Genomic DNA, 26,763 nt, shown 5'->3' on the forward strand with positions numbered 1-26,763 from the left:
ACTTCCTAAATCTGTTTCTATAAAGATAGACAAGTGATTAGTTCTTTCTGTCAAGGCACTGCCCAAGAAAGGAGGGATGGATTAGAATGTTATTAGAATGTTGTTCTTTTAGTACTTCAAAAATGTTTTGTGCAGTATAAACTCAGCAAATTGTGAGGAAAGGATGCAGTTAACATTTTGTAGGGAAAAGAGATGGTGATATGCTGACTGCTATATTATAAAACAAGTATTTTATGAAGATAGACTTGTTTGTTTCAGTCCTCACCAAAAAAAAAAAAAAAAAAAGGTACCGTCATGTCTTCCCTCTGAAACAAGAATGATATGCCAGAAAAAAAGATAACAGGAATTAAACTGAATGGAGTGCATTGGCATTGCACATTTATAAAATGATGAAAAATTCTGCCATAGAACTATTTCCCACTACAGTAATTAATTATGTCCCAGAAGCATTGATTAGTCCTTGTCCTCCCATTCCCCATGTCAGTTCTGTTGTCTTCAGACCCTTCAGGTCTCCATCAGTTCTGTCTTTCTAACTTTTTCAGTTTTCCTTTCTATCAGTTCTACTTTCCCTGTGGATTCTTAGGTGCTACACCCTCTCTTCCAGGGCTGGAAGGAGAAGCTGCAGAGCAGTCCCTTGAAAGCAGAGTGTTACAAGGAGAAAGAGGAGCAAAGACAAGTTTTTTTTTCTTCTCTCTCATTCTCCTGCAGGAATCAATTCCTGAGGTGGGATGAGAGATCTCACTAGTCATCTTTTTTCCCCCCAAATACTTCCCCCAAAGGCAAAACAAAATCTTACTTAGTTGTGAATGTATACATATAGAAAGCATATGCAATAAAAGGTAAAATTCTTTGTTTACAAAAGGTGAAATAAGCTCCTACTTCCAGTAGACTCTATATGGCATTTTCTAGGTAAAATACTGTATCATTCCATTGTATGGATCTGTAATTGTGAAGTCAAATCTGCTGCTGTTTCTTATTGAAGAACATCTGGGAGAAATTACTAGGCTTTTGCAAGTTTACTGATGGAGAGCTACAAAAAGAAATCACTTCAAAAGTGAATGTATCTTTATGAACTTTTAGATTTTTTGGAAGAAGGTGATGACTTTAAACTCTTTTAGTTTCACACTGTGAGTTCTTCTAAGCCAAACAGAGTTGGGTTAACCCAGTTTTGCTGAATGGAATATGCTGAGAAAAATACTGCAGCTGCAACATCCTTATCACTTACCACAAGGCAAGAGATATTGGTCCCTGGCTAAATTCCCAACTTGTGCAATTACATTTTGCCTACTTAAATTGTTCTATAAAATACAATAGTCATGTCCTGTCCCAGACTAGAACACCATGTTTTTAGATGGCTTATGTGTGTCATACAATGACAGCTACACTTCATTCGCTGGAAAAGCAATGTCTGCGTGTGATGTATGCAATTGTGAAGCGTATTAATAAAGTATATTAATAGTTAATTAAGGTTGCAAAGTCAATTACTTAAATGTTAGAAAATACAGGGATTAGCAGTGTGACCTGTATTGGACCACTTTATGGTATGGTTTTATTAGTATCTTTTTTCCTCAGTAAAGTTGCAAAGCTTTGTTTCTGTTGCTGCTGTTAAATATGCATCATGATGTTAGTAACTGATTTTGTAGGTTTTTGTGAACTGAAGCGTGGAGATGTATTTGAAACGGAGATTTAAAGAGTGCCCAAAGTTTTGTAGGTTGTGGACACAAAACCAAATTAGCACAGAGTAGGGCTATAAACTTTGCCAATGTAAGAGCATGCTGATTTTATATTATCCTCTGACATCCCCTCCTATGTAAGGTAGCTTTCCCTGTTCAGTGGTTTACATTTTCTTAGACTCCCATATAGGTATCGCTGTGTAGGAGTGGCACAGGTGCTTTAACCACAGGGATGTCAGTACTCTACAAGTTCATGGCCTTGCTTGTGTGAGAACGTGTCTGCTGTCAGTCACCTTCCAGTCCAAATTTGATAAGCCAGCCTGCTTCTCTAAAGCACTGGTTCCCAATCTTTTTGTAGCTAAGCTTAACTTGCAGAAATGGTCCCTGGTCCACCTGGAATTGGATACCTTGCTCAGGGATGACTTCTCACCTTTTCTGAGAGAAATATCATAGATCCAGGAGAGTTTATGTTTGTGAACCATACTTCATACACAAAGTACTTGGAGCCTTCGTGCTGATTGAAAACCATAGATACAGATAGTCAGAAACTGGTTTGCTGAAAATTTGCATACTAAAATGCAGTTAGAGGACTAGATTTTGCATTCAGCCATGTTTCTGAATCACTTTATTTGTTATTTGTAGACTTTTGGATTAGGTTTCATTCAAAAAATACTGGGGAATGGTTGCTCTTTTCTGCATTTGCAGGTAGACAAGATAAGGTTAAACTCACAATTTAATTGAAAGTTTTATCCTTCAAAGAGAAATACTATTTGTAGAAAATCACATTATTATAGTTCTTCCTTGCAATTATAGGAAAACTGTTCAGATCTCCAACGTAATTGAAATGGAGCACGAAGAGACGGGTTAATGACTAGGCAGCAGGTGAATAGGCCTTACACTGACAGAGAGATGCAGTTTCTAAGTGATTATCCACCCCTTGCGTGTGGATGTGCAGAGTGAATGTTGTGTATGCGGGGGAAAGAGAAGATGAAGATCATTTGCATGAATTGTGTCATGTTAATGAAAATAGCATGGCAAGTGTTCCAAATAGCAGGTAGGTGTTCCAAATACGAAAAAAGGCAATAACTGCCATGTTTTGGACTTCCAGAGTAGCGAACAGTAGGAACAACTGAGAAACATACTGGCTATTTGAATTTTATCAAATAAGCAGGGCTTTTGCACTTTTAGTGCACCAAAATTTTGGGGGGGTTTATGAAATCCCTTCCCTCTTGATTTGAACTTATAATAACAATTTTAAAAAGCACTGTGCTGACAATATGCTATGCAAACTATAAATATTCTTTGTTTGACAGATATTCCTACAAAATTTCTAATAATAAAGAATTTAAAGAATATTATATAAAGCAGTCCATAGGAGATGCACTTTAAGTAGAACAGAGTTTGATATTAAGAAAAATTGTACATATATCTTTAAATCTAAAAGGCATATTTCTATGGTTGACACAGAGCAAAACAAATTTTATTCTATTTGTTCTCCTCCTCTTCCTCCTGTAAATATTTTTAAATATTTTATATAATACAGAAGAGAAGAAGATGGAGTTTTTTCTCAGTAGTAGTTAGGAAGAAGCTGGCTGTTGGATGGCTGAGACTCAATATTCTTGCAATGCTTGGTAATTTAGGATTTCTTTGAGTAATCTGGATTTTTCTTTTTCTTCTTTTTTCTTTTTTTTTCCTGTTTTCTTTTTGATTTGTTTGTTCACCTGTTTGAAAACACTAGTGAAGTACTTCACCTGGTTAAAGTTTGGTTCCACAGTCTGCATGTAATTTCATTACTGAGCAGGTTCTACTGACTTCCAGGAGTATGTTGTTGCTCAGCAGGTTTTTTGGCCCTGTGGGCAGGAAGGCGTTCACAGTGGACCCTTAGAAGATGCCATGAAGCAAAACTGCCCTTCAAGGTAGTTTTACCTTACCATATCTAGATGGCTGACTAAATTTAGAAATGTATTTTTAGAAAGCTGTCTCTGAAAATCATGACTGCTGTAGCTTTAAAACGTCTGTTGAAAATTGTTTGAGTGCTTTTGCAAGACACGTAGTACTTCCATTTTTGGTAGAATAATGGTTTTCGTAATATTTTGGCAATTCAGGTTCTTTTATTGGCTGAATTGTGGAAACAAAGTTAATGTAATCATATATTTTAAAAAAACTTACAGGATCATTGCATTTTTTGCCATAAAATGGTGGCTTGAGAGAGTTATCTTTTTTGGAATTAGCAACCGTGCATTAATATTATTATTATTTTATTTTTTTTTAGCCAAGATAAAATTTGATTAAACTGAAGGAAATTTGGAGGCACTTACATTTTTCGGAGAGATACTCACTCCTATTTGGTCCAAGAAAATGAATAATAGAATCACTATGTTGCTTCTCCATCTAGGGGATAGTCAGAGTTAGTAGTAATTTCTATAAATCTCTGATGAGTGTGATGTTTATACAGATTCAAAGATCTTTCTCTCTGTGGTCATAAAAGCTGCTGATGTGATGCAGAAGGAATGCGTCCCCTCCCTTAAATTTTTTTTCAGATCTGGTCTCTAGAAAATCAAATATAGGCTTCCTGGAATTTTTTTTAATCCTGAAATAAAAATATAAAACTAGATTTGCACTGGACATTTTCTCCGACTTCAGAAACTTACACTCAGTTCTGCTCAATACACCACCTCTCTTCAGTGTAAAGAAAAGCCAGTGGGAAAATTGCAGATGAACTAAAAATTAAACTGTTTTTCTCATTTAGCATCTAATTGATTTGTAAGCAGCTAAACCTTCTTACCCGTGCCATCTCCCTCTGTTCTGTCAAATACTTATCACTTTGTTTTATTTAAGAATGCAGACCTAGAATAGCTATAAAACAAACAAAAAAATCCTCTCCCACCTTCCAGTAATCTGTGGCATAGAGATTTCTTAAGTCAAATGTGCTCTATTTGTGTTTAATAACTCTTGCTGCATTTTTTTCTTCCTCAGATTTGACCTATAGCTTTCTAACACATGCCAACTTCTAAAGTATTCACAAGCTCAGCTTCTGTCTGCATGCTGTGAAAAAGAACCTCTTTTATTCTCTTCTGAACCTTCCACAGAGTAGTTTCGTTTGATGCCATCTTGTATTAGAAGAGAAGAATGAATAATCATTCCTCATTCATCTCCTTGCTACTCATGATTTTGAAGACTTGTATCTGGTTCTGCATGCTGAGCAGTTCTAGCCAATTTAACTGTTTCTTGCACAGAACTTATTCTATACTTTGAATCATCTTTCTTGCCTTTCTCTTTTTCCTTTTTCAGCTCTATTATATCTCTTTTTGAAATGGGAAGAATAGAGCTGCAGATAACATTCATTGTGGTGTGTCTCATGGGTTAATAAAATCCATGGTTTATACTGATGCTTTGTCCTCCCTTCTTTTCCTGGTAATTTCTAACATTCTATTTACTTTTTTAAACTAACTTATCTGATGTTTTTACAGTATTATTATAACCCCAAGATCTTTTTTCTGAATTTTGTCAGTTCAGAGTCCATCCGCTTATGAGTATGTTGAACAGTACAGGCCCCAACAAGAATCCTTGTAGTATTCAAGCTGGTTTTAATAATCTGTAGTTCCCCATATCCTTACCAGAACCATTGTTTAAAAGTTAATACCACATTTCACACCCTTCTAGTGTTGTGGTCCTGCTGCTATGTTAAGTAATAAGCATCATCACCATTATATTTCAGTTATTTCATCCATGAGTTCCTGTAGGAACCTTTGAGGGAATGCTATCTCATCCTGAAAATTTGTTTCTGTCCATTTTGTCAGTCTATTATCTTAACCTCTTTTACTAATACTTCAGTTTGAGATGTGTTCTTTGGTGTGTTCTTATAAAGAAGGCTTGTGATATAGAAACCTTTGTGTTTATTCAGAATTAACAGACACGAAAAGCTCATTAAATTTGTCTGCTCTGGCATTATCTTTTATAACTTCTCTTTATATAACTTGATTGTCTGTTGGCTCTCCGGACTCTTTAGCTGTTTCATCCTGATGTGTTTGAAAAATTCATTATACATTTAACTGTGAGGTTTTTTTCTTTTTTTTTCATTCAGACACAAATTCAACTTTTTGGAGAATCCTGTTTTGCTTCTAATAGTCTGTCATACCCTACTGCTTAGCTGCGCCTGCTTTTTTTTGGTCTTCCAAAAGGTTTTTGGATTTTTCTTTCCTGGTGCACTTCCTATAAGCCTCCAGAGTGTTGGAGGCAAACATTTTATGTAGTTTCTCTTGTTGCAATTCAGTCCTCCTGGCTTTTGGGCACTGGCTCTCAGGTTCATTATGGACCTTCTTAGAGTAGCTCTTTGATAGCAAGTTTGAACTTTATCCAGCACAGAGCTGGATAAAGTTCAAACAAGACCAAATTAAGAGCTGCTTTTCATCTTGTGTTACTACATCTAGTAGCTCCATGAAACAGTCATTTCCGGCATCTAAGCATCTAGATATGGTATTATGCCCCACTGTAACACTTACATAAAATAATCATGAGTTTTCGTTAATGTAGCTTCTCCCTCATGTACTGGGCACTTTTTGCTGACGTCCTCTTAACAGTACAGATTTCCTAGCTAGGCTTGAAATTTCAATCCATCATTTTTTGTTGCTTCCAGGTACTGTGTACTAGTTTATGTGGTATGGCCAACTTATGCATGTCCTACTCTGTCTTGTATTTCTTGTTCCCTTCTATTACAGCATACTGTTAATTGTTTTCCGTTGCTTGTATTTCTGATATGGCTATTATGTCAATATTTTTGTTTAAAGGTAGCCATTCTAATCCCTCATATTGTACCTTTGACTTACAGTCCTGTGCAAAAGTACTGACTCATTTATTAGGATTTATTAGTTCTTTCTACTTAACAGCATCCTGTTTAGATTGGACTGTGTGTCCTAAATGTTTTTCATTATGTTTTGTTTTTTTTTTGTCAGCTTTTTCTAGAGGATGAAGAGTTTTTATTAATTGAGATCTGGAAGACATGTCCTTCTCAACTGCTTGTTCTTCTATACTTGTGAACTTTTCCCCAATCCCAGCTGAAAATTCCCTGTTAACTTTCTCATTAAGTTCTAGGTGTAGTTTAAATCTTTTTTTTTTTTTTTTTTAAGCCTTTCTATTCAGAATCCCTCTGTTCCAACATTTTCCCAGTTCCTAATGAGTCTGAGGTTTCTTCCTTTCATCATTTTCTCAAACACACATTGAAACTTTGCTGCTGTATCTTTTCACTTAGTCCTCTAACTGATTGCTGGAAAAATTTCAGTGAATACTACCATGGAGGGTGTTGTTTGTACCTAGCAGCCTAGATTTTGTCTTCAGAAACATCTCTTCTACCCTATGGGTTTTGTTTAAGATATATATATATATATATATATATATATATATATATTTATCTGCTTATATATTAAAGTGGCTATTCACCAGCCGTGGGGCTTTTGATTTCTTCTTCACGTATATGCCCATGTAAAATAGAGAAAAAGGAAATTATTAAATTTTCATAGGATTCTTTTCACTTGATATTCAGCAGGATGAGAACTATTTAGTTAATTTTCAGTTTAGAATTTGGTCATGGTTGTTATGTAAGGCACCAAAATTCCAGCAAGAAAATAAAATTATCAGGTTGGTGTGAAAAAAAAATTAAATAGTTTTTGGTGAGAAACTCTCCCATTCCTGGCTACTTCTAATAAATAGACTCAGTCTACCCTGTTTTTTCGCATGACCTGTAGTCATCAAATGCTCTCTCATTCTGGAAATCCTATAACATGAATGTTCTTGAAACAAAGCATTTCGGGTTCAGTTCCACTACGCTGATCTTTGTGGTGATTTGACTCTTCTATTAGGACATCATAGTATAAGAAATTTAATCAGAGTATTATTAAATGTCTGCCACTACTACCCTCTCAAAGAGCACCATTTACTACCATATTGTCTTCTCCACTGGGGACAGATGCTGGCTTGTTTCAACTACAGAGCTAGGAGCCTTCTTAAAATGACATTAGTTGCCACTACCTTCGTGGATACTTTTTTCTTTTTCCTATGTTGACCTGAGCACACAATTTCTGTCAAACATTGACGTGGAATGAAAAAATTATGGGATGGAGACTTCTTTTAGAGTTTGAGCTTCCCATGACAGAGTGCTAATATGCTCTTCTAATGTGCTAATGTGCTCTGCTCTCACAGAGTATCTGTGAGACTGGGTTTAGTTAGCACTGACAGCTGTAAAAAACAGGCATTTTCTTTCTATCCTTGGGTTGAACTTATTATCTGCATATTTAACTTGATTTAGAAAATGGTTATGACTTACATGCTCATCATAATGAAGAAGAAATGTACTAAAACATCTCATTCATGTTAATATTGTACTCATTACTCTTTAAAATTATTGAATAAGCAGCTGTAGAATTTGGAATGTAGCAAAGCTAAGGAATGATATAATGTATATGAACCATGTGGCTTTTGTTTACATGATTATGTCTGTGTGTTTCACAGCGTAATTTTAATTCAACAATATTAAAGTGATATAAAGCACACATCAAAAATAGTTTTTATAGAAAGAGACTTACTGTTGAGTAGTCTAAAGTAATCTACCAATGAGAATAACACTAGGATGATATTTTGCCAAAATAAGTCTTTTATTTTTCTTAAAAGCAAAAATTTTCCTCTCCTCTTCAAAACAGAAACGGTTTTGGAGTGAGAAAAGTTGGTATCAGTGAATGAAAAATGGGAGCATCAATGCACTTAAGACATTTGTCTTACAAAACATTAGTGTAACTAATGGGGAAACATAGAAAGGTTAAGTAGTCGGGGTGATGAAAGATTTATTGAACTCACTCTATCTGGAAGGATTAATAGAATACGTTCAGGAGGCCTGCTGGTTTTTGAACAAATTTGAATCAAAAGGCTTCATCCTCAAGCATTAATTCCATGACAATATCACCATAAAAAAAAAAAGGCATACTTAACTAAAGATCCCCTCTGTTCCTTGAGTCTGAGAAAGAACATCTACTGATATGATCCAGAAGCCATTCATCTGAGCATTTATATGAAGAAATACTGGATTTGAGGTAAAGATGCTGCTAAGATAAATTGGGAACCTAGAGGATTAAGTTTTGGTGGCCTGACAAAAGCTGAGGAAAGATTATGCTTTCCATCCCCCCTGCCCCTCAGAAAGATATGTATTATAGCATTGTGTGTGATGCTGTCTGGGGGGACTCGGTAGCTAAGGCTCTACTTTCTTAATGGAAGGAGCCCAAACTGAAAATTATTGCCCCTTTTTTCTCTGAGTTTCAGAAATAGAAATTGGGTGTTGCCTAAGGGACATGCTGTAAATAGCAGACATCTAATCTGGAAGGCTAGCTTCTTCATATCTTTTCTGTACAAGAAAGTGAGAGGGAGAAAGCAGCTGTGGCCTAGCTTCTACATTTGTAAAAGTGCATAAGCTGCCAGGTGCTTTCTAGTGCCTTGCTTCTGCTAGGGTTAACGAACTGCGGGTACTGGGGGGAGTGGGATGGTCAGTGCTTGGGCTGCTCACACAGAGCGCCTGGAAGACTCTAGTCTACACAGTGGCGATGAGATTGCAATTTGGATTGCAGATGAACTAGTCCCATCACAAGCTGCCTTCTCCTCTTGGCTTAATTCCTCATGTGCATTCCTTATTATTCCTTGTCCCACACCCCCACTTGATGATTGGTCTAAGTTTTTAACTCAGCCTTAAAATGCCTGTGCCTCCTCCACTCAGAGCCAACCTTAATCTTCCTTTTATGGTTGGAGTCCACATGGGCTTTATCATTATATTTTTCTTGTAACCTTTCCACAAAGAAAGATTTTGTTCTACTGTAATGTCTTACATTGTTGTTCTAATTACTACAGCTGATTTGATAATCAGCTAACAGAGGCAGCGAACAGACGCAGCAGTTTGCGCAGCAGTGGTTGGGCTCTGACTAGAACTTGAGGATCTTGTGGAAGTTGTGGGCTTTCTGAGGACCCCCGAGGACCTAGAAGGTGATCGCTGTGAACAGGAAAGGGGAAGCTAGGCAAGGACAACTGCAGGAGGCCTTGACTTCTCCTGGGAAAAGCTCGTGGGAAAAGCTCCAGCTAGGAGTGGCTGCTGCTAACGAGCTCTCTGGGTTGCCCCTGACCAGAGGGGGTTGGGGCCTTTGATCCCTTTGATCCCAGTGGCCCTTGATTGGGCGGTCAAGCACCCTGTGAGTCAGTGCTAGGGAGAGGCCTATATAAGAGCCAGGCCTAGAGCGCAGCTCCCAGAGCGCAGCTAACAGAGGCAGCGAACAGACGCAGCAGTTTGCGCAACAGAGGCAGCGAACAGACGCAGCAGTTTGCGCAGCAGAGGCAGCGAACAGACGCAGCAGTTTGCGCAGCAGTTCGCGCAGAAGGGCGCGCGAAGGGACGTGCGAAGGGACCTTCATTTCTGTTCCCTGTGGTGTACACTTCCTCAAGTATGGTCGTGACACGCCGCACAGCGCGTTCCCCAGCGGCTGCTGGAGTTGCTGTGTCAGAGGCTTGGACCCAGACTGGCCCTCTGACAGTAGATGCAGCTCTACAGGTCTCAGGCTGCAGGGAGTGCTTGGGGCCTCTCCGGGAGGCCTGGGCTGGCAGTCAGCTCTCCTGCAGGAGGTGTGCTGCTGTTGACGAGTTGTGTCGTCAGGTAAGGGAGTTACGGGAGGAGGTCAGTAGGCTGCGCAGCATCCGAGAAGCAGAGCAAGAGATAGACAGGGTATTCTCGGAGACTGTACAGCTCCAGGAGTCCCAACCCCCTGCAGCAGTGGAGTTGCCAGAGGGCTCTGTGCCGTGTGAAACGGTACATCATAACATCACAGAAGAAGGCTGGAAACTGGTCACTGCTCGTGGGAGGAGAAAGGCTCCTACTCCTCCTGAAGACCTGAAGCTGAAGAACAGGTTTAGTGCCCTCCAGGATGAGGAGGAGATGGGCATGGCTGCAAGGGAAGTAACCGGGACAACAGACCCTGTGCCCTGCCGGAACACCCGGAAAAAGCGGCGGGTGATTGTTGTGGGGGACTCCCTGCTGTGGGGGATGGAGGCATCTATCTGCCGACCTGACCTCTTGTCTAGAGAGGTTTGTGGCCTGCCGGGGGCTCGTGTGAGAGATGTCATGCAAAGACTGCCAAGGCTCGTCCACGCTTCGGACTATTACCCACTGCTGCTCTTCCATGTGGGCGCCAATGACACCAAGGGCAAACTGGAGACCATCAAGCAGGATTTCAGAGCTCTGGGGATGGTGGTCAAGGGTCTGGGAGCCCAGGTCATCTTCTCCTCAATCCTGCCAGTGAGGGGGATGGATGAGAGGAGGAGGAGACGGACTTTCCAGGTTAACGACTGGCTGCGCCGCTGGTGTTGGCAACAGGGTTTTGGTTTCTACGACCATGGGACCCTGTTTGAAGATCAACAACTGATGGCGAGAGATGGGATCCACCTCACGAGGCGGGGCACACAGGTCTTTGCCAACAGGTTGGCCAACCTGGTAAGGAGGGCTTTAAACTAGGAAAGATGGGGGAAGGGGAGAGTTATAGTGACAGGGTAGTTGGCAAAAGACTGCTCAAGTCAGGATGCCTCCAACAGGTGAATGCAGCCAGGGAAGTGCGCATGGGATGTGGCTATGGAGGACCCTCTTTTACCCCTCCTGGGAAACCTGCATGCTCGATCACCTCCCTGAAATGCCTGTACACCAATGCACGCAGCTTGGGGAACAAACAGGAAGAACTAGAGATATGTGTGCGGTCGCAGGGCCATGATCTCATTGCCATTACAGAGACATGGTGGGATAGCTCGCATGACTGGAGTGCTGTCATGGATGGCTACGTGCTTTTTAGGAAAGACAGGCCAGGAAAGCGAGGTGGTTGAGTTGCTCTTTATGTGAGAGAGCAACTGGAATGTATTGAGCTGTGCCTAGGGGTGGATGAAGAGCGAGTCGAGAGCTTATGGGTAAGGATCAAAGGGCAGGCTAATAGAGGTGACACTGTTGTGGGTGTTTACTACAGGCCACCTGATCAGGATGAGGAAGTCGATGAGGCCTTCTACAGACAGCTGGAAGTAGCCTCATGATCCCAGGCCCTGGTTCTCATGGGGGACTTCAACCACCCTGATATCTGCTGGAAAGACAACACAGCTAGGCACAAACAGTCCTGGAGATTCCTGCAGAGCATTGGTGACAACTTCTTGACCCAGGTGGTGGAGGAGCCAACAAGGAGAGGTGTGCTGCTGGACCTCGTACTAACAAACAAAGAAGGACTGGTGGAAGATGTGAAGGTTGGGGGCTGCCTTGGCTGCAGTGACCATGAGATGGTGGAGTTCAGGATCCTGCGAGGAGGCAGCAGGGCACCAAGTAGGATCGCAACCCTGGACTTCAGGAGAGCAAACTTTGTCCTCTTCAGGGACCTACTTGGAGGAATCCCATGGGTGAGGGCCCTGGAAGGAAGGAGTGTTCAAGAGAGTTGGTTAATATTCAAACATCACTTCCTCCAGGCTCAAGAGCGGTGCATCCCTATGAGTAGGAAGTCAAGCAAAGGAGGTAGGAGACCTGCATGGATGAGCAAGGAACTCCTGGCAAAACTCAACCAGAAGAAGGAAGTCTACAGAAAGTGGAAAGGGGGACAGGCCACTTGGGATGAATATAGGAATGTTGTCAGAGTATGCAGGGATGCGACGAGGAAGGCTAAGGCCCGTTTGGAATTAAATCTGGCTAGAGATGTCAAGGACAACAAGAAGGGCTTCTTCAAATACATCAGCAGCAAGAGGAAGACTAGGGAAAATGTGGGCCCTTTGCTGAATGGGGTGGGTGCCCTGGTGACGAAGGATGCAGAGAAGGCAGAGTTACTGAATGCCTTCTTTGCTTCAGTCTTTACTGCTCAGGCCAGCCCTCAGGAACCCCAGACCCTGGAGGCAAGAGAGAAAGTCTGGAGAGAGGAAGACTTTCCCTTGGTGGAGGAGGAGTGGGTTAGAGATCATTTAAGCAAACTTGACACCCACAAATCCATGGGCCCTGATGGGATGCACCCACGAGTGCTGAGGGAGCTGGCGGACATTATTGCTAAGCCACTCTCCATCATCTTTGAAAGGTCATGGAGAACAGGAGAGGTGCCCGAGGACTGGAAGAAAGCCAATGTCACCCCAGTCTTTAAAAAGGGCAAGAAGGAGGACCCAGGGAACTACAGGCCAGTCAGCCTCACCTGCATCCCTGGAAAGGTGATGGAGCAGCTCATCCTGGAAGCCATCTCCACGCATGTGGAGGAAAAGAAGGTGATCAGGAGTAGTCAGCATGGCTTCACCAAGGGGAAATCATGCCTAACCAATCTGATAGCCTTCTATGATGGAATGACTGGCTGGGTAGATGAGGGGAGAGCAGTGGATGTTGTCTACCTAGACTTCAGCAAGGCTTTTGACACTGTCTCCCATAGCATCCTCATAGACAAGCTCAGGAAGTGTGGGTTAGATGAGTGGACAGTGAGGTGGATTGAGAACTGGCTGAATGGCAGAGCTCAGAGAGTTGTGCTCAGTGGCACAGAGTCTAGTTGGAGGCCTGTAGCTAGCGGTGTCCCCCAGGGGTCAGTAGTGGGTGCAGTCTTGTTCAGCTTCTTCCTCAATGAGCTACCTGGATGAAGGGGCAGAGTGCCCCCTCACTCAGCAAGTTTGCTGACGATACAAAACTGGGAGGAGTGGCTGATACACCAGAGGGCTGTGCTGCCATTCAGAGAGACCTGGCCAGGCTGGAGAGGTGGGCAGAGAGGAACCTCATGAAATTCAACAAAGGGAAGTGCAGGGTCCTGCACCTGGGGAGGAATAACCCCATGCACCAGTACAGGTTGGGGGTTGACCTGCTGGAAAGCAGCTCTGCTGAGAAGGACCTGGGAGTGCTGGTGGACACCAAGTTAAGTATGAGGCAGCAATGTGCCCTTGTGGCCAAGAAGGCCAATGGTATCCTGGGCTGCATCAGAAAGAGTGTTGCCAGCAGGTCGAGGGAGGTGATTCTCCCCCTCTACTCAGCCCTGGTGAGGCCCCATCTGGAGTACTGCGTCCAGTTCTGGGCTCCCCAGTACAAGAGGGATGTGGCACTACTGGAGCAAGTGCAGCGAAGGGCCACAAAGATGATTAGGGGACTGGAGCATCTCTCTTATGAGGAAAGGCTGAGAGAGCTTGGCCTGTTTAGCTTGGAGAAGAGAAGGCTGAGAGGAGATCTTATCAATGTGTACAAGTATCTGAAGGGAGGGTGTCGAGAGGATGGGGCCAGACTCTTTTCAGTGGTGCCGAGCGACAGGACGCGAGGCAATGGGCACAAACTGAAACACAGACGCTTCCATCTTAACATGAGGAAAAACTTTTTCACTGTGAGGGTGACAGAGCACTGGAACAGGTTGCCCCGAGAGGTGGTGGAGTCTCCTTCTCTGGAGATATTCAAAATGCGCCTGGATGCAATCCTGTGCAATATGCTCTAGGTGACCCTGCTTGAGCAGGGGGGTTGGACTAGATGATCTCCAGAGGTCCCTTCCAACCTCAGTGATTCTGTGATTCTGTGATTCCAAGGTTCAGGGGCATACACTGCTAAAGCACATTGCAGAAATGTAATGACAAAGACAGTTTTTGTTCCAGTTGTTACAACCTTTTGACAATAGGTCTCCCTCATTAGATTCTGTGGTTGCAATTATTTTCCCTTTCCTCCTCTTACTTTATCATGCTTATTTATCTGCTTATAGGGCACTCTTTATTGCCATATAAAATCCTTGTATGATGAGAACTTTTTTGAATAGTTCTTATGTAATTATGGAGATTTCATGCTCCTCAGTAATAGCATGATGGTTAGTTAAAATAATTGGAGAACTTGAGCAAAACTTTCTTTGATGGTTTTGGAAAGCTACTTTTGTCATCCATCTGGCCTGCCCGGATCATTAAGTTATCATTGATCGATCACTGAGGAAAAAGACACTGCAGGTAGTTGCATGCTAGAGTTTAGGACATAACTTTGAAGTTTTGTACTGTAAGGAAATACATTTCTATTTCCAGTTACTGACTTTCTTTTGTGGAGTAAAAGTAGGTACACATTGCCACTGGTCTACAGTCATGTTTGAGCCCATTTGATCTGAATTCTATCAAGTAGAGCAGTATTCCTAACATTATACTTTTTTGAAATAATTTTTCTTCCCAACTACTCATGTCAGATACCATATGTAGGAAGGATTCTTGACAAATTAAACCAGGAGTTAATGCTACATTTGTCTGTCAATAACATCTGCTGACTGGCTGAAGCCATATGTAGGTAACGTATGTGTTCAAGGAGTTGATTATATTCTTGTGTGTCTCCAGGAATCCGTAAAGACCGCAGAGGTGGGCGAATGCTGAAACAAAAACGTCAAAGAGAGGAACAGGATTCCAGGAATGGAGAGGCTTCTTCTACAGAGCTGAGAGCTCCCACCCTTTGGACGAGTCCACTTGTGGTTAAGCATAACAAGAAGAACAGTCCGGCCCTGTCCCTGACAGCAGAGCAGATGGTCAGTGCCTTGCTGGAAGCTGAGCCGCCCATAGTTTATTCTGAGTATGACCCTAGTAGACCTTTCAATGAAGCCTCTATGATGACCCTGTTGACCAGCCTTGCAGACAGAGAATTAGTGCACATGATCAACTGGGCAAAGAGAGTTCCAGGTAAGGAAAAAAAGCCCCAGTGGACTGTAAAAGGCTCAATTTGACAAATCAATAAAAAATGACATCTACCATTTTCCAGTCTCCACATAAGGTTTTAATTTCCTAATTTCACACAAACTGTTCACTTAAGTATAAATGCATAAAAACATCATAAATTTCAGGTTATGTTTGCTTGTAGAAAACTATATGGCAATGAAAGTGACTTTTAAAGGAAGATTTCTTCAAGAAAAGCTATTTGCCCCAAACTATAGAATGTGGTACGGTTTTGGGGATGCAAATCCTTTTTTCAGATAACAGACAGCAAAAGTCAAGTTTAGCAACAGATTAGCAACAGCCTAATCTAAACAATTTGATCTAATCTAATTATGTTAACTATTTAGACCCCTTTTGAAAAAAGGGTTGCTCAGATGTCTGTAATGTATGCCATAAAATCATCATCTTTATTGATCCCATAAATATTAGTAGCTAGTAGTTATTTATTTTAATTGCCAGGTTTATCTTTTTCAAACATTTGATCTGTGAGTTTCAGGTCTGAAAACGGAGAGATAGAACAGCAGTTTTTTATGAAAAAAAGCTTTCCCACTGAAACTGAATGTTTTTATCTTAATCATTTTGGTGCATCATGGTTGTTTAGCTTTAACCCCTCATTTCTAGAAGGGAATTTTGGAATTGAGGGAAGTATGGTATATTTTTGGTTGACCGTAAATTACACATATGCTCATTATCTATTCTTCCATGTGGTTTAATTAATTAATGTCAATTAAATGAGAGAGCAGTTTCATAATTAGTTTAAGTTCACCATTTTTTAAGGTTTCTTTTTATTTTCTTTGCTGTATTAATTTTCATCTGGATTAGTTCCTGCCCTGGGTAACGACATGGTTGTCTGAACACTAATGCTATCCCTAATGCCGACAAGACTGAGCAAGTTTCCTCTTTGGGGAGGATCCTGTGCTTAGACTGGCTTCATTAACTTAATTATAACTTGTTTTAAGTTAAGTCTGGGGGCTATTTTTAACCTGGATCATTTCACTGACCCTGAGCCAGAAAACTTCTCCACTTTTCCAGTTAAATAGCTGGTCTGAAAGAACCAACTGCAGTTTCCTTCCACAAACCTCACTTTTCCGTCATTCCTAGATTTCATAACTGCTACAACCCAAATTATAAAGCAGGTGTGCTGGACTAACTGGTCCAAAAGACATTTCTTGGTCACAGAATTAACCTTTTCCTTGTCTATCATGACTGAAAATGAAAAGATTCAACAGTTTATGTGAAATGGACTAGTTATCCCTGATCTATTACTTATGGAATTCAGTGCACATATTGCAGTATGCTACCACAATTGATACAATTGGTGTCAATCCAAGCAGTATGACTGAGGCATGAATAGACATTTTAAAAGTCTCTGAAGTTCACTAGAATTGAAAGTTGCTCACAGGGCAGTCTGGGGAGGATTATGTTGTTAATGGAAAAGCTGTTCTGTGGCTAAAACAAAGAATTAAGTCTCCAGGGCTACTTGTCATAAATTAACATGTAAATATTTATTAAAAATATATTGTGCATGCTGTAATTTTAGCTTCATAGTAATACCAGCATACATGGTAATTTAGACTTTGTAATTCATTGGAATTCTGATCTCTTAAATTTTTATTGTAGGCCTTTAGTTCATGAAAATTATGTAGCTGTTTTGTGAAGGGATGTGAGAGAACACTACCACAGCTTTCACTCACTGACTGTTATGGAGTGCATTACCTCGACAGCATTACCTAGGTTATGCCATTTTCCTGTCGTCCTTCATTTAAACTTGGCAAGGCTCTTCCTGGTAAATCAATAACCCATAAAATCTGAGTCTTTTCCAGTCCTCATGGGTTCCCTTTTTACTACTTTTCACATGTCACTTTGTGGGCTCCAGCTATGATCAATGAGAACCTGTGAGTGTTTCATTTCTCATTGTATCTCATAAGAAATCACATGAGAATTTTATCCTTGACAAAGTTGCAATGGTATGAATGTATAAAAAAAATGAAGGCCTGATCCAAAATTTGTTTGAGTCAAGAGCAGTTTTTCCTGTTAATTTATATTCACTTTGGCTCATGCCTTCACAAAATTCTTTTTAAAAATGAGTGTGTGTCTATAGTGATTAAATCTATACATTATCAAAACAGGTAAATTCAGATGACTTCTCTACTGATTTTACACACATATTTAATCTAATTTTGTTAAAGTCTGTTAATTTACACCCAACATGAATATGCTACATTCTAAAATCATTATGCTGTCTAAATCTATTCCAGCTGGAAACACTTGTCTTCTATGACATTTGATTTGGATAGTTAATGTAATTAATCAAAATGTGTTTACATACATAATGACTGTGTTAGGGAACTCAGATCTATTCTTTATTTTTAATTAAGCTACTTGTGAAATCTCCGAAAACTGCTTGTCACAGGATGATTACATCTGGTAAAGATCAAAAAAAAAAGCTTGCTTTACTAAATATACCTTTATTTCCTAAACAATCTTCCGAAATTTGAAAAGCAAATGCATGAGGTTATCACATATTTGTATATATTCTGTCTATTTTACATTTAAATAAATGTGCCTGTTAAGTGCCAAAGTAGCTCTTAAGAAGAAATTGAGACAAATGACCTATGTACATACATGAGTAAGTACTCTAACAGGGGAAGTTTGATATAAAACAGGTGAACTTGGGTCAAAAAAAATCCCTTCCCAGCCACAGTTTGATCTGTTAGGCACTGTATGAAAAACTGTGCTGAATCAAAGTCCTAAAACGACAGAGACAGAAGTATGAATAGTTTGGGCATTCTGAAAGTTTGTGTTAGCTCGACACCCAGCTGGTTGGGGTCATGGCTTGGATTACTGTATGCATGACCAAAAGCAGAACTTAAAGTGTTTTAGAAATGTAATTAAAAAAAAAAAAAAAAAAAGGTTCTCAACAGGGTTTTGGGAGTAGCAATTTCTGACCTAGCTTGAAATCTGTTCTTAAATCTGTCACTTGGTCCTAGCAAAGGTTCAGTATCCTTAGCAGCTATTTAATCTTTAGCATCTTTAGCAGTTCTTTAGCACTATTAAATCTTAGAAATACTGATCACTTTTCAAAGGCAGAGCCTTTGCTTAGACTGTTTGCCTAAGTTTTCTTCTACTGGAATGTACTAGCAATAACTGTAGTCTAACAGAAACATGTCAGGTAATAGATATCATATTTTCACCTCTGCTGTGTGTTGCATTTGAATACTACTTTATTGCTAAGAATTATGTAATACTGCTTTGTTAGAGAGTATTTTTATATACTTTATGCATAAACAAATAGGAACTGAAAAACTGCTTTTTCTGTTATGTGAAGAATTTTGTAAAACAGAATTGTGGGATTCCACTCAGTTATTTTCTCTGTTAATTTACTAAGGTTTAAAACTTCAGAATCTAGGATGAAAACATTTTTTTCTAAAGACCAATTATGCTTTTTACCGGTAGAAAGGCAGTTAAAAGAAACAACTTTACCTGTGTGCACCTCTCAAAACATTGCACAAGTTCACTTACCTAAATGCAGGCACTTGGCTAAGGGCAAGGAAGGAGTAAAGTGAATATGAGTGGCTGGACTGAGGGTAGATTGAGAAGTTCATATTAAAAGAGTAGAAATGCAATGAAGATGCAGCTTACAAGTAAGTGTAAGGACTTCCAGGGATTTGTTTGGAGGTTATCTTGCTGTGTATGCTGTAAGCAGTATGTCAAAGCATTTAGTAAAGTCCTTGTTTTGGTCAGCCAGTCTTTCTGCTGATGGAAGAAAAAACAGCTAGTTAGAAGAAGGGCTGGTTAGATGGAAATCTATTTTACAAAAAGGAATAATGAAAATAAATTTGTGATGGGCTGCCTAGTATAATAGAGACAGAGGTTGGTAGTAGAGCCGTGCTGAGGACAGTCTCCAAGTTGGGGTGAATACCTCTGCAGGCACGCCCTGATTGGGAAGTCATTGTGACAACTGATCTAGATCTATTTTTTGTAACTTGTTCAACATTAGTTTGAACTTTTGACTTCATGTCAACAAGTTTTCCTAAGCTGACCCTGCAGTCCTGGTGATGTTAACAAATTGCTAGGGAAAAGAGAGTTTGTAGCAGCTTCTTGTGCATAACCTTAGAGAATAATCTTCAGTGTCTAAGTATAACATGACTGTTAGCTGAGGTCATAAGAAAGTTGTCCCATGATAATGCAATTCATAGTATGCCAAGTGCATTAAAGTTTGTTTTAATTTTTCTTTGAAACCTTGGCCACTGGTGCAAGTGGGTTTGCCAGATGACATGCACAAAAAAACCCTGGTACAGTGCCCTATGACATATGCAAAAAATTCAGGATACTCCCCAGGACCTCTTTACATAGCCTAATGAGTATTTTGGCTTAAATCCTCCCAAATGGTCTCTTTAAGACAGCAGTGGTGCCTTCTGATTACCCCAGCTAGCTGGAATAGCCAGCAGCTGCACACAAGGCAGGTGCAAACAGATTGTGATGAGCTAGAGTTTATACACACACATGTAAATTGAGCCTTTTACCATTTAACTAGGATAAATCACTAAAATCACTTTCAAGTATGGTATCAGAATAGACAATAAAGGTTCTGCTCATTTCTGAATCATATAATCCTGAAAAATATGACTTTCTTCTCTTCTTGGCCTGTATAACATGTTAGGGATATACTACAGTCTTTATTCTCATAGAACAGGGTTTTTAGTGAATTTTGCTCGTAGTCTTTGTTTCAGTGAGCAAGAACATTTGCTATTCTATAGCAATGCTGATATGTCAAAGGAATTAACACATTGTATTTTATTATTCACTTACTGTGTATATAATTTCCATATTTGGAGTATTCTGTTCAGTAAGGGATTCTGATATTTTCAATGCGATGGTCAATAATGCTTTTTTTGTAGAGAAGCTCTTGAGATGTTAAGATATGCAACGAACTTACATAGTGAATTCATGGTAAAGAGTATAACTTTAAGGAAATTTTGCTGTAAGGGTGAAATCTTTGGCACTGCTGCTACAATCTTGTATAACTATTTACTACAAGTACAGTAGCTGTACAGTTTAATAGCCCTAAAATGTTATGCTGGGCATACAAGCTTTGAAGTTTTGAGATGATTCACGGTGCTGTACTTATTTTATGGCTTCATGAACCGAGGAGATAAACATTTTGGCACTGAATTTTTTGTTTCAAAGCTACAGAAGTTGCTATTTTCTTAAGATATTGTTTTCTTATTTGACCTTCTAAACTGTTCTGTTTGTTAAATTAGGAACAGTGTGTAAAGAGGCCAACAATAGCCACATTTTTACACTGTGCTTTGCTGACACCAAACCTTTGCAGAGAAAATGTGAGCTTGTGGAAGGAAAGCAGTTCTATACTAGATAGTGTGTTAATAACCCTATATGTCTTTAGGTGCAGGACGGATTATAGAGCTTTTAAGTGTAGTGATCCTTCTGGTGATAATTTATGCTTAGCGTAAAAAAGTAATGACCTGCAATTGCTGTAATAGTTTTTAATAAAACTTCCAAGATATCTGCTGTATTGTCCCTTCTCCTTTGGCTAGTTGGGTCTGCTGTGGAGGCTTGTAACAATCTCTAAAAATCTCTGCCTATCAGTTACTTTAGTCTGATGCAGTGGTACCCTAACTCCTTCCCTGACTTCATAGAGAAAAATAGAGGAAGCAAATAGATCCGCAAGTAAATGCGAAATGATAACAAGCACCCAGATATTACATTAAAGCTGCTTTTTGCTAGTTTCATTTCTGTGAAGTTTCAGTTCATTACCATGAATGTAAGAGATGAGAATCAATCCTTATAGTGGAATAAAGCAATCACTTATCATATTATCATCATTTGAATTTAAACACCAGACTGAGACAGGTAACATGCAATAGCATGATTTTGAGAGGCAGCAGAGTAAAGTTAAAATTACTGAATATCAAATAAAAGCTTTCCATCACTGTTTTCTTAGTCTTGAAAGCATCTTTGTTGTCTATGCCTATACTGTGTTTAAAAAACACACAAAAAAACCCCTCTCTTTCTCCCCTAGCTTCTGGGTGCTGTATGAGACAAATTTGCTCTTGCAAGTAGATTGTGTTGTTAGTATTTATAGAATTGCCTTTTAGCGCTTTTGAAGTGCAGTGAGGTGTATTTCCTCCTGTAGAGAAATTTAAAGTACAAAAATGGACCAGACAGTGTGGCACAATGGTTTGCAGGTGAAATAACAAAGGAAAGAAGCTGATTCTAAAGAACAGCAAGAATTTTGAGAGAATTATGTGCATAGGAGGCTTGTGTCAGTAGCAAAAATGTCAAAGCCAAGAAAAATTCAGCAGAAATGTTCAGAAAGGAACATAGACTTTGGCTGTAGGTATGTGTGGGATCAGAGATATAAATAATCAGTGCTTTGAATGTTTGATATAATAAGAAACTGGAAGACAATAATGGGAGGAAAAACATGAAATGATTTATTGTAAGCAAAATTAAAAAGAAAAACAGGCTTTGAATAATGTAATGTGATTGGAAATTTATGGAATATATCTTAATGCATTGGTATTGAAACTCTAGGGAGCCCCTGGGAAGGCAAGGGGGCATATGCCAGCATCAGGGCTTGGATTAGCAAGCTGACCAGCACCATGGAGGCTCCATCTGGGAGAAAAATTAGTCTGCACAAACAATAGAATCAGAAGAAGAAGATGCTGGGAATCCATCAGCTGAGCCATTAGTTATTTCAGCAGCTCATCCCCAGGTCTCTTACTCATTTCTAGGGCTCCTGTTGGAAGATGGTGACTTATTCAGGGCTGAGGGGTCTGTTTGTTGCCTATTACTCCGCCACAGCAAGAGACTTGTGCTGTTGTCTACTCTCCCTGAACCATTTGCCCTTCCTAGGTGTAGGCTCAGAGCTTCCTGCCCCGCTCTTTCCCTGGGAGTTTCCTGGCAGTGAGGTGTTCAAGAATGTATTCAAACTGAGGCATTTCACCTGCATAAATTCTCAAACAGGGGAAGCGGAGTGAAGAGAAGAGTAGTTTGAGAACCACTGTCCTAGCTTGTCTTTTTGTCATCAAGGTTTCTATATCTAAGTTAAGGCTTCCAGGAGGTTGAATAGTTGCCTGTTAACACCATCAAGTATCTCTTTTCTCTGTCACATTTTCTATTCCCAAAATGTTTCACATGGAGTTACCATTAGATTGAATTTCTGAAATTATTTTTAACACTTGCTAATGTTACATTTCAGGTTTATTAAGGGGAGTGCTGTGTGTGCAGTCTGTAGGCCAGACCTGAGACTGGGCACTGCTGAACCGTGGTGTAGGGCCTGTCCTCAGGGCCTGTGAGAGGCTTTTGAGATTGAGGTGGGGAGACACTGTGTGCGAGTAATGGGTGAGCTGGGGTAGGGCCAGTTGTTGTTGTAGGCAAGACGCCACAGACATGTAAAGAGGAGGGTGGACTTGTGAGGCAGGTAACACGAATACAGAACATTGGGATCAGTAAAAGCCCATGTTCTAGTGAAATATTTGTATGCGTGCAAATAAAAGGAATTACTGTTTGCTTCCTTCATCTGAGGTATGTTCAGTGTCCTGTAAACTGATGCCTTCAGTGTCCTCTACTTGCTGTGTAGATGACTCTAAAGTTCACACTGCAGAGACAGAAATGTTATACAGGTAGGGACACTGAATGGCTGAGGAAGCCACTGTTCCAGGACAACAGTTAAATCAACATTCTTCTCAGGCTGGATAGTGACTGTTTCCCCAGCTTGCCCATTACACAAGGACCTCGAACTAAATGCTTGCCTTGATTGGACTTGAAGCACATGCCTTCAAGACTTTTTTTTCTCTCCTGACATCTACCTTGCTTGTTGTTTTAAATTCTAGGAATATAAGTAAGATTTAATATGTCATGCCCCTAATCAGAAGGAAAGGGAATCTTTGAATAAGATTAGAAGCATTTCCTTGAGGGTTTTGTAATACATATCTTGCAACTATACATTTCCTATTTTTTGTTTATTTTTACTAGATTTTTTAATGAACTCCCAAAGCTAATTCTGTAACTTTCCAATTTTTTTCTTTGTCCAGAAAAAGAATGAGACTCTGAAGAATAAGTCATGCATTGGTGCTGTTATGCAGCTTCCCCAATCTGCTTGCTTCCCTTTCTAAGAAGGTTCTGTGGCTAACCTTGCTATAACTAGGAGCTGTACTTCACATGTGAGGTGATATTTTGTTTAAAAGCATAGTAAATGTCAGTAATTCTTTCTGATATTATAAAAGTGCAGTAGAATAGAAATAGAAAGTGTTATAGAAATAGAAAATGTCATCTCACTCACAGAGGTAGTTAATTTGCAGAGAGGTGACTTTGCCAAAAGCTATTGAATCAAGCATGTTAACCAACCCTCTAGCCTCCTTGAATTTAGAAGAGCTGTAATCAGATACAAGTTTATAAAGAGATATAGAATGAAAGTGACTGTCTTTTACTTATATTGCATAATTATAGTTATTCTTCTCTGTGCAAAGGACTAAAAAATGGTTGTGGCCCTTCTTCTAAGTAAATGAGTTTCTATTAAGATGGAGGTGAGCGTGAAAAATGCAGTAAAAGTTCACTTCTTTTCTCACGTGAAGTGTGTTTCTGAAGTTTAGAAAAAAATAAATATACCTAACAAAATTTTTGCATGACATTTATTCAATAAGAATGCCAGTATTTCTTTTTAAGTGCTACGACATGTTTTCCCGGAGTTCTATACTCTAAGCCAAAAAAAAGAGAAATTGGCCCATTGGATATTGAATGCTGTTAGTCTTAGTTCGCTTCTGCATTTGTGGAAGTGAATGGTTTAAAAAACAGTTAATACAGGCATCCAAAGCTGTCCATTTACTAACTCAGCACAATAATTATTTTCTACTCAAGTTTTTTTTTTTTTTAATGGCCTTCTTTAGAGCAATGAACCTCAAATACATCTCTTCATCTAAATATCCCTGAACTGAGTATGTGCTGAAATTTAAATTTAAGCCTGAATCCAAATTAATGTGTAAATCTCTGTTTCTACAAATATGCAGATATCCAAATACATTTGGTAAGTTTATGGAACTATTCAACATAGGCAAAGTTCCTTATGTACAAAGTCATTTTAGAATCAGGGTCTAAAGTGCTATTACAAGGCCAACTCTACTCTAAACCTTCCAGGATAAAAAATATTTGAATTCTCATTTTGAATTTTTGAATGTTGGGGCTTCAAGACAAGTTGTCTCAAATAACAAATATCTTCAGCAACCAAAATTGACGTACTAATGTCCTATGAGTAATCTTGTTTACCTTTTTGTCATATAGTTAAAGATGAGAAATAACACACAACAGATAAAGAACAGCTAACATTCTTTTAACAATAAAAACTTACATATTAGAGTTCACTGGTCATTCAGTAATATACATGTTCATTTGGTAATAAACATCTGAAGATGAAATTCGGTTGGTCTTGGCAAACAGAGAGGCAAAAATGAGCATCTGCAGTAATAATTTTGATATTTTAGCCAAGAACTTAAGGGAATGAAATACTTTATTTCTTTTAGAAATAAAATATTACAGCTTATCCTTTTATAAAAATATTTCCTTATATTTTCCTTTAGCTGATAAGTAATTTACACTCTTGGACTAACATATCTGTCTTAGAGTCTTCAGCTCTGCTGAACCCCAGAGCTTTCCAGGAAACGCTCATTAATTTCCACTCTAAGTAAACAGTAAGTAATGATCCTTCCTGATTTATTTATTTCTTAAAATAATTTACAAAAAGAATACGCAATTGTTGAAAAGCACTGATGCGATATGTATGTGCATGCGCACATACCCATTGTTCCTTGTTCACATAATTCACACAAATTGGTCCTTTTACTTGGGGTTTAACAACTTCGGCCTAATTCTTTTAGTTTCTCTCCAGTGCTACATCTCTGAGCACAACAGGCTGTAATTCCAGTCTTAGAGGTTATTTCAATATTATCTGCTTTAATTTTTTGTTCAAGTGAGTCATTCACTAAAATCTCCTGTTAGACATATAGGGGTTTTTAAGATACGTAAAAATATCTAGGAAAGATTTATTGTAGACTTCTTCTAGATAGGCTTTTACTCTCTCATTCCTGATACATCACTACAGTATGCTTTATATGACACATCTGTTACACAGTTCATTTATTTTCTCTCATTATCTTTCCAGGAAATGGACTGTGTGTATTGAGCATGTTGTTTTGTCTGTGTTTTAGTTATGGACTGCTGTGAATTTATGCTAGTGAAAGCAAGCTGAAGCATATCCCAGACTGGAATGGGGAATGAGAAGTCTGCGATTGTCTTGTTCCTCTAGGACCTCATTCTCAGCTAAGAAAACATTGTCTCCTGTCCTCCTTACAGATGATTCTGTTGCTTCGAAGAAATGTAGCTGTCCACCACAGTCCTCAGCAGGGAGATGTAGGTGAATTATTTGTGACTTCAGCCAGAGCATAGATCTAGGTCTAAAGATGCTTGAGCCCCTTGAATGAAGAAGTCCTAGAACCAGGAAGGACGAGTTAAGATCTTGAATTGGACTTACTATCCTGCCCAGGAATAAGGTTAGAATATAAATGAGGGGAAAACTGCAGTTCAAAGCCTTGCCTAGACTTTAGACAAAATGTGTTATGTCCCCTGTTAAATTATGTTTTGGAGGATTTGAGGTGTTTTAGGAAATTAAAATTCAGAAACCTCATTTTATTTGATTCACAAAGATAGTGAGTGTGGCATACCAGGTTAATGATAAATTTTCCAGAGAATATTAAATCTTATCAATAGCTTAATAATGAAGTGCCTTCTACAACAGCTGCTATCCTTCAGAAAACATGGCTGCCCGTTGAGAAATGGCCGTATAGGCAGCTGACAACAAGTGAGCCAAGTGTTTACTAAAACACTGAACAGTCTAATTGGTTATGTTCATTACATTAGAAAAAACTGACCAGAATATAGTCAAAATACACACACTAATATTGTAATGCTAATATAAATGAATATTGTATTACTGAGTATGTCTGACCTATTTCAAAAATCCCCTTTGATTACTACAGAACTAATATTTCTTATGTGTTTCACATAGATTTATAGCACATGCTTGGAGGTCTGCAGGCATTGATGGAAAAAAAACCTGACTGCAAATTAAAATCCATAGTTTGTTAGCATGTTAGGTTGGTCTTTTATGCCCTAGAATACTACATGTTTAATCTCTGCTGATTTAAATGTATGTTTAGTCCTAATGCAAATTGTGAGCAGCACTTCCATGGCAGCTTCAACAGGTCTAAGCCTGGCTGCGATGGTCCAGTCCTTCCTTCATCCCCAAATGCTGTTACTGCCCCTTGGCATCATTGGCATTACGCTAATACAACTGTGACGA

At 39.4% G+C, this 26,763-nt stretch overlaps 1 protein-coding gene across 1 annotated transcript in view; it reads left to right on the forward strand.

Moving 5' to 3' along the window:
- ESR1 (estrogen receptor 1) overlaps positions 1-26,763 on the forward strand; it is a 174,868-nt gene that overhangs the window by 104,292 nt on the left and 43,813 nt on the right. Inside the window, exon 5 of the mRNA XM_067294757.1 lies at positions 15,018-15,353. Coding sequence (XP_067150858.1) covers positions 15,018-15,353 — 336 coding nt within the window. The remainder of the gene's footprint in view (positions 1-15,017; positions 15,354-26,763) is intronic.

This window comes from Apteryx mantelli, chromosome 3, assembly GCF_036417845.1.
Source record: "Apteryx mantelli isolate bAptMan1 chromosome 3, bAptMan1.hap1, whole genome shotgun sequence".
Classification (NCBI taxonomy): domain Eukaryota; kingdom Metazoa; phylum Chordata; class Aves; order Apterygiformes; family Apterygidae; genus Apteryx; species Apteryx mantelli.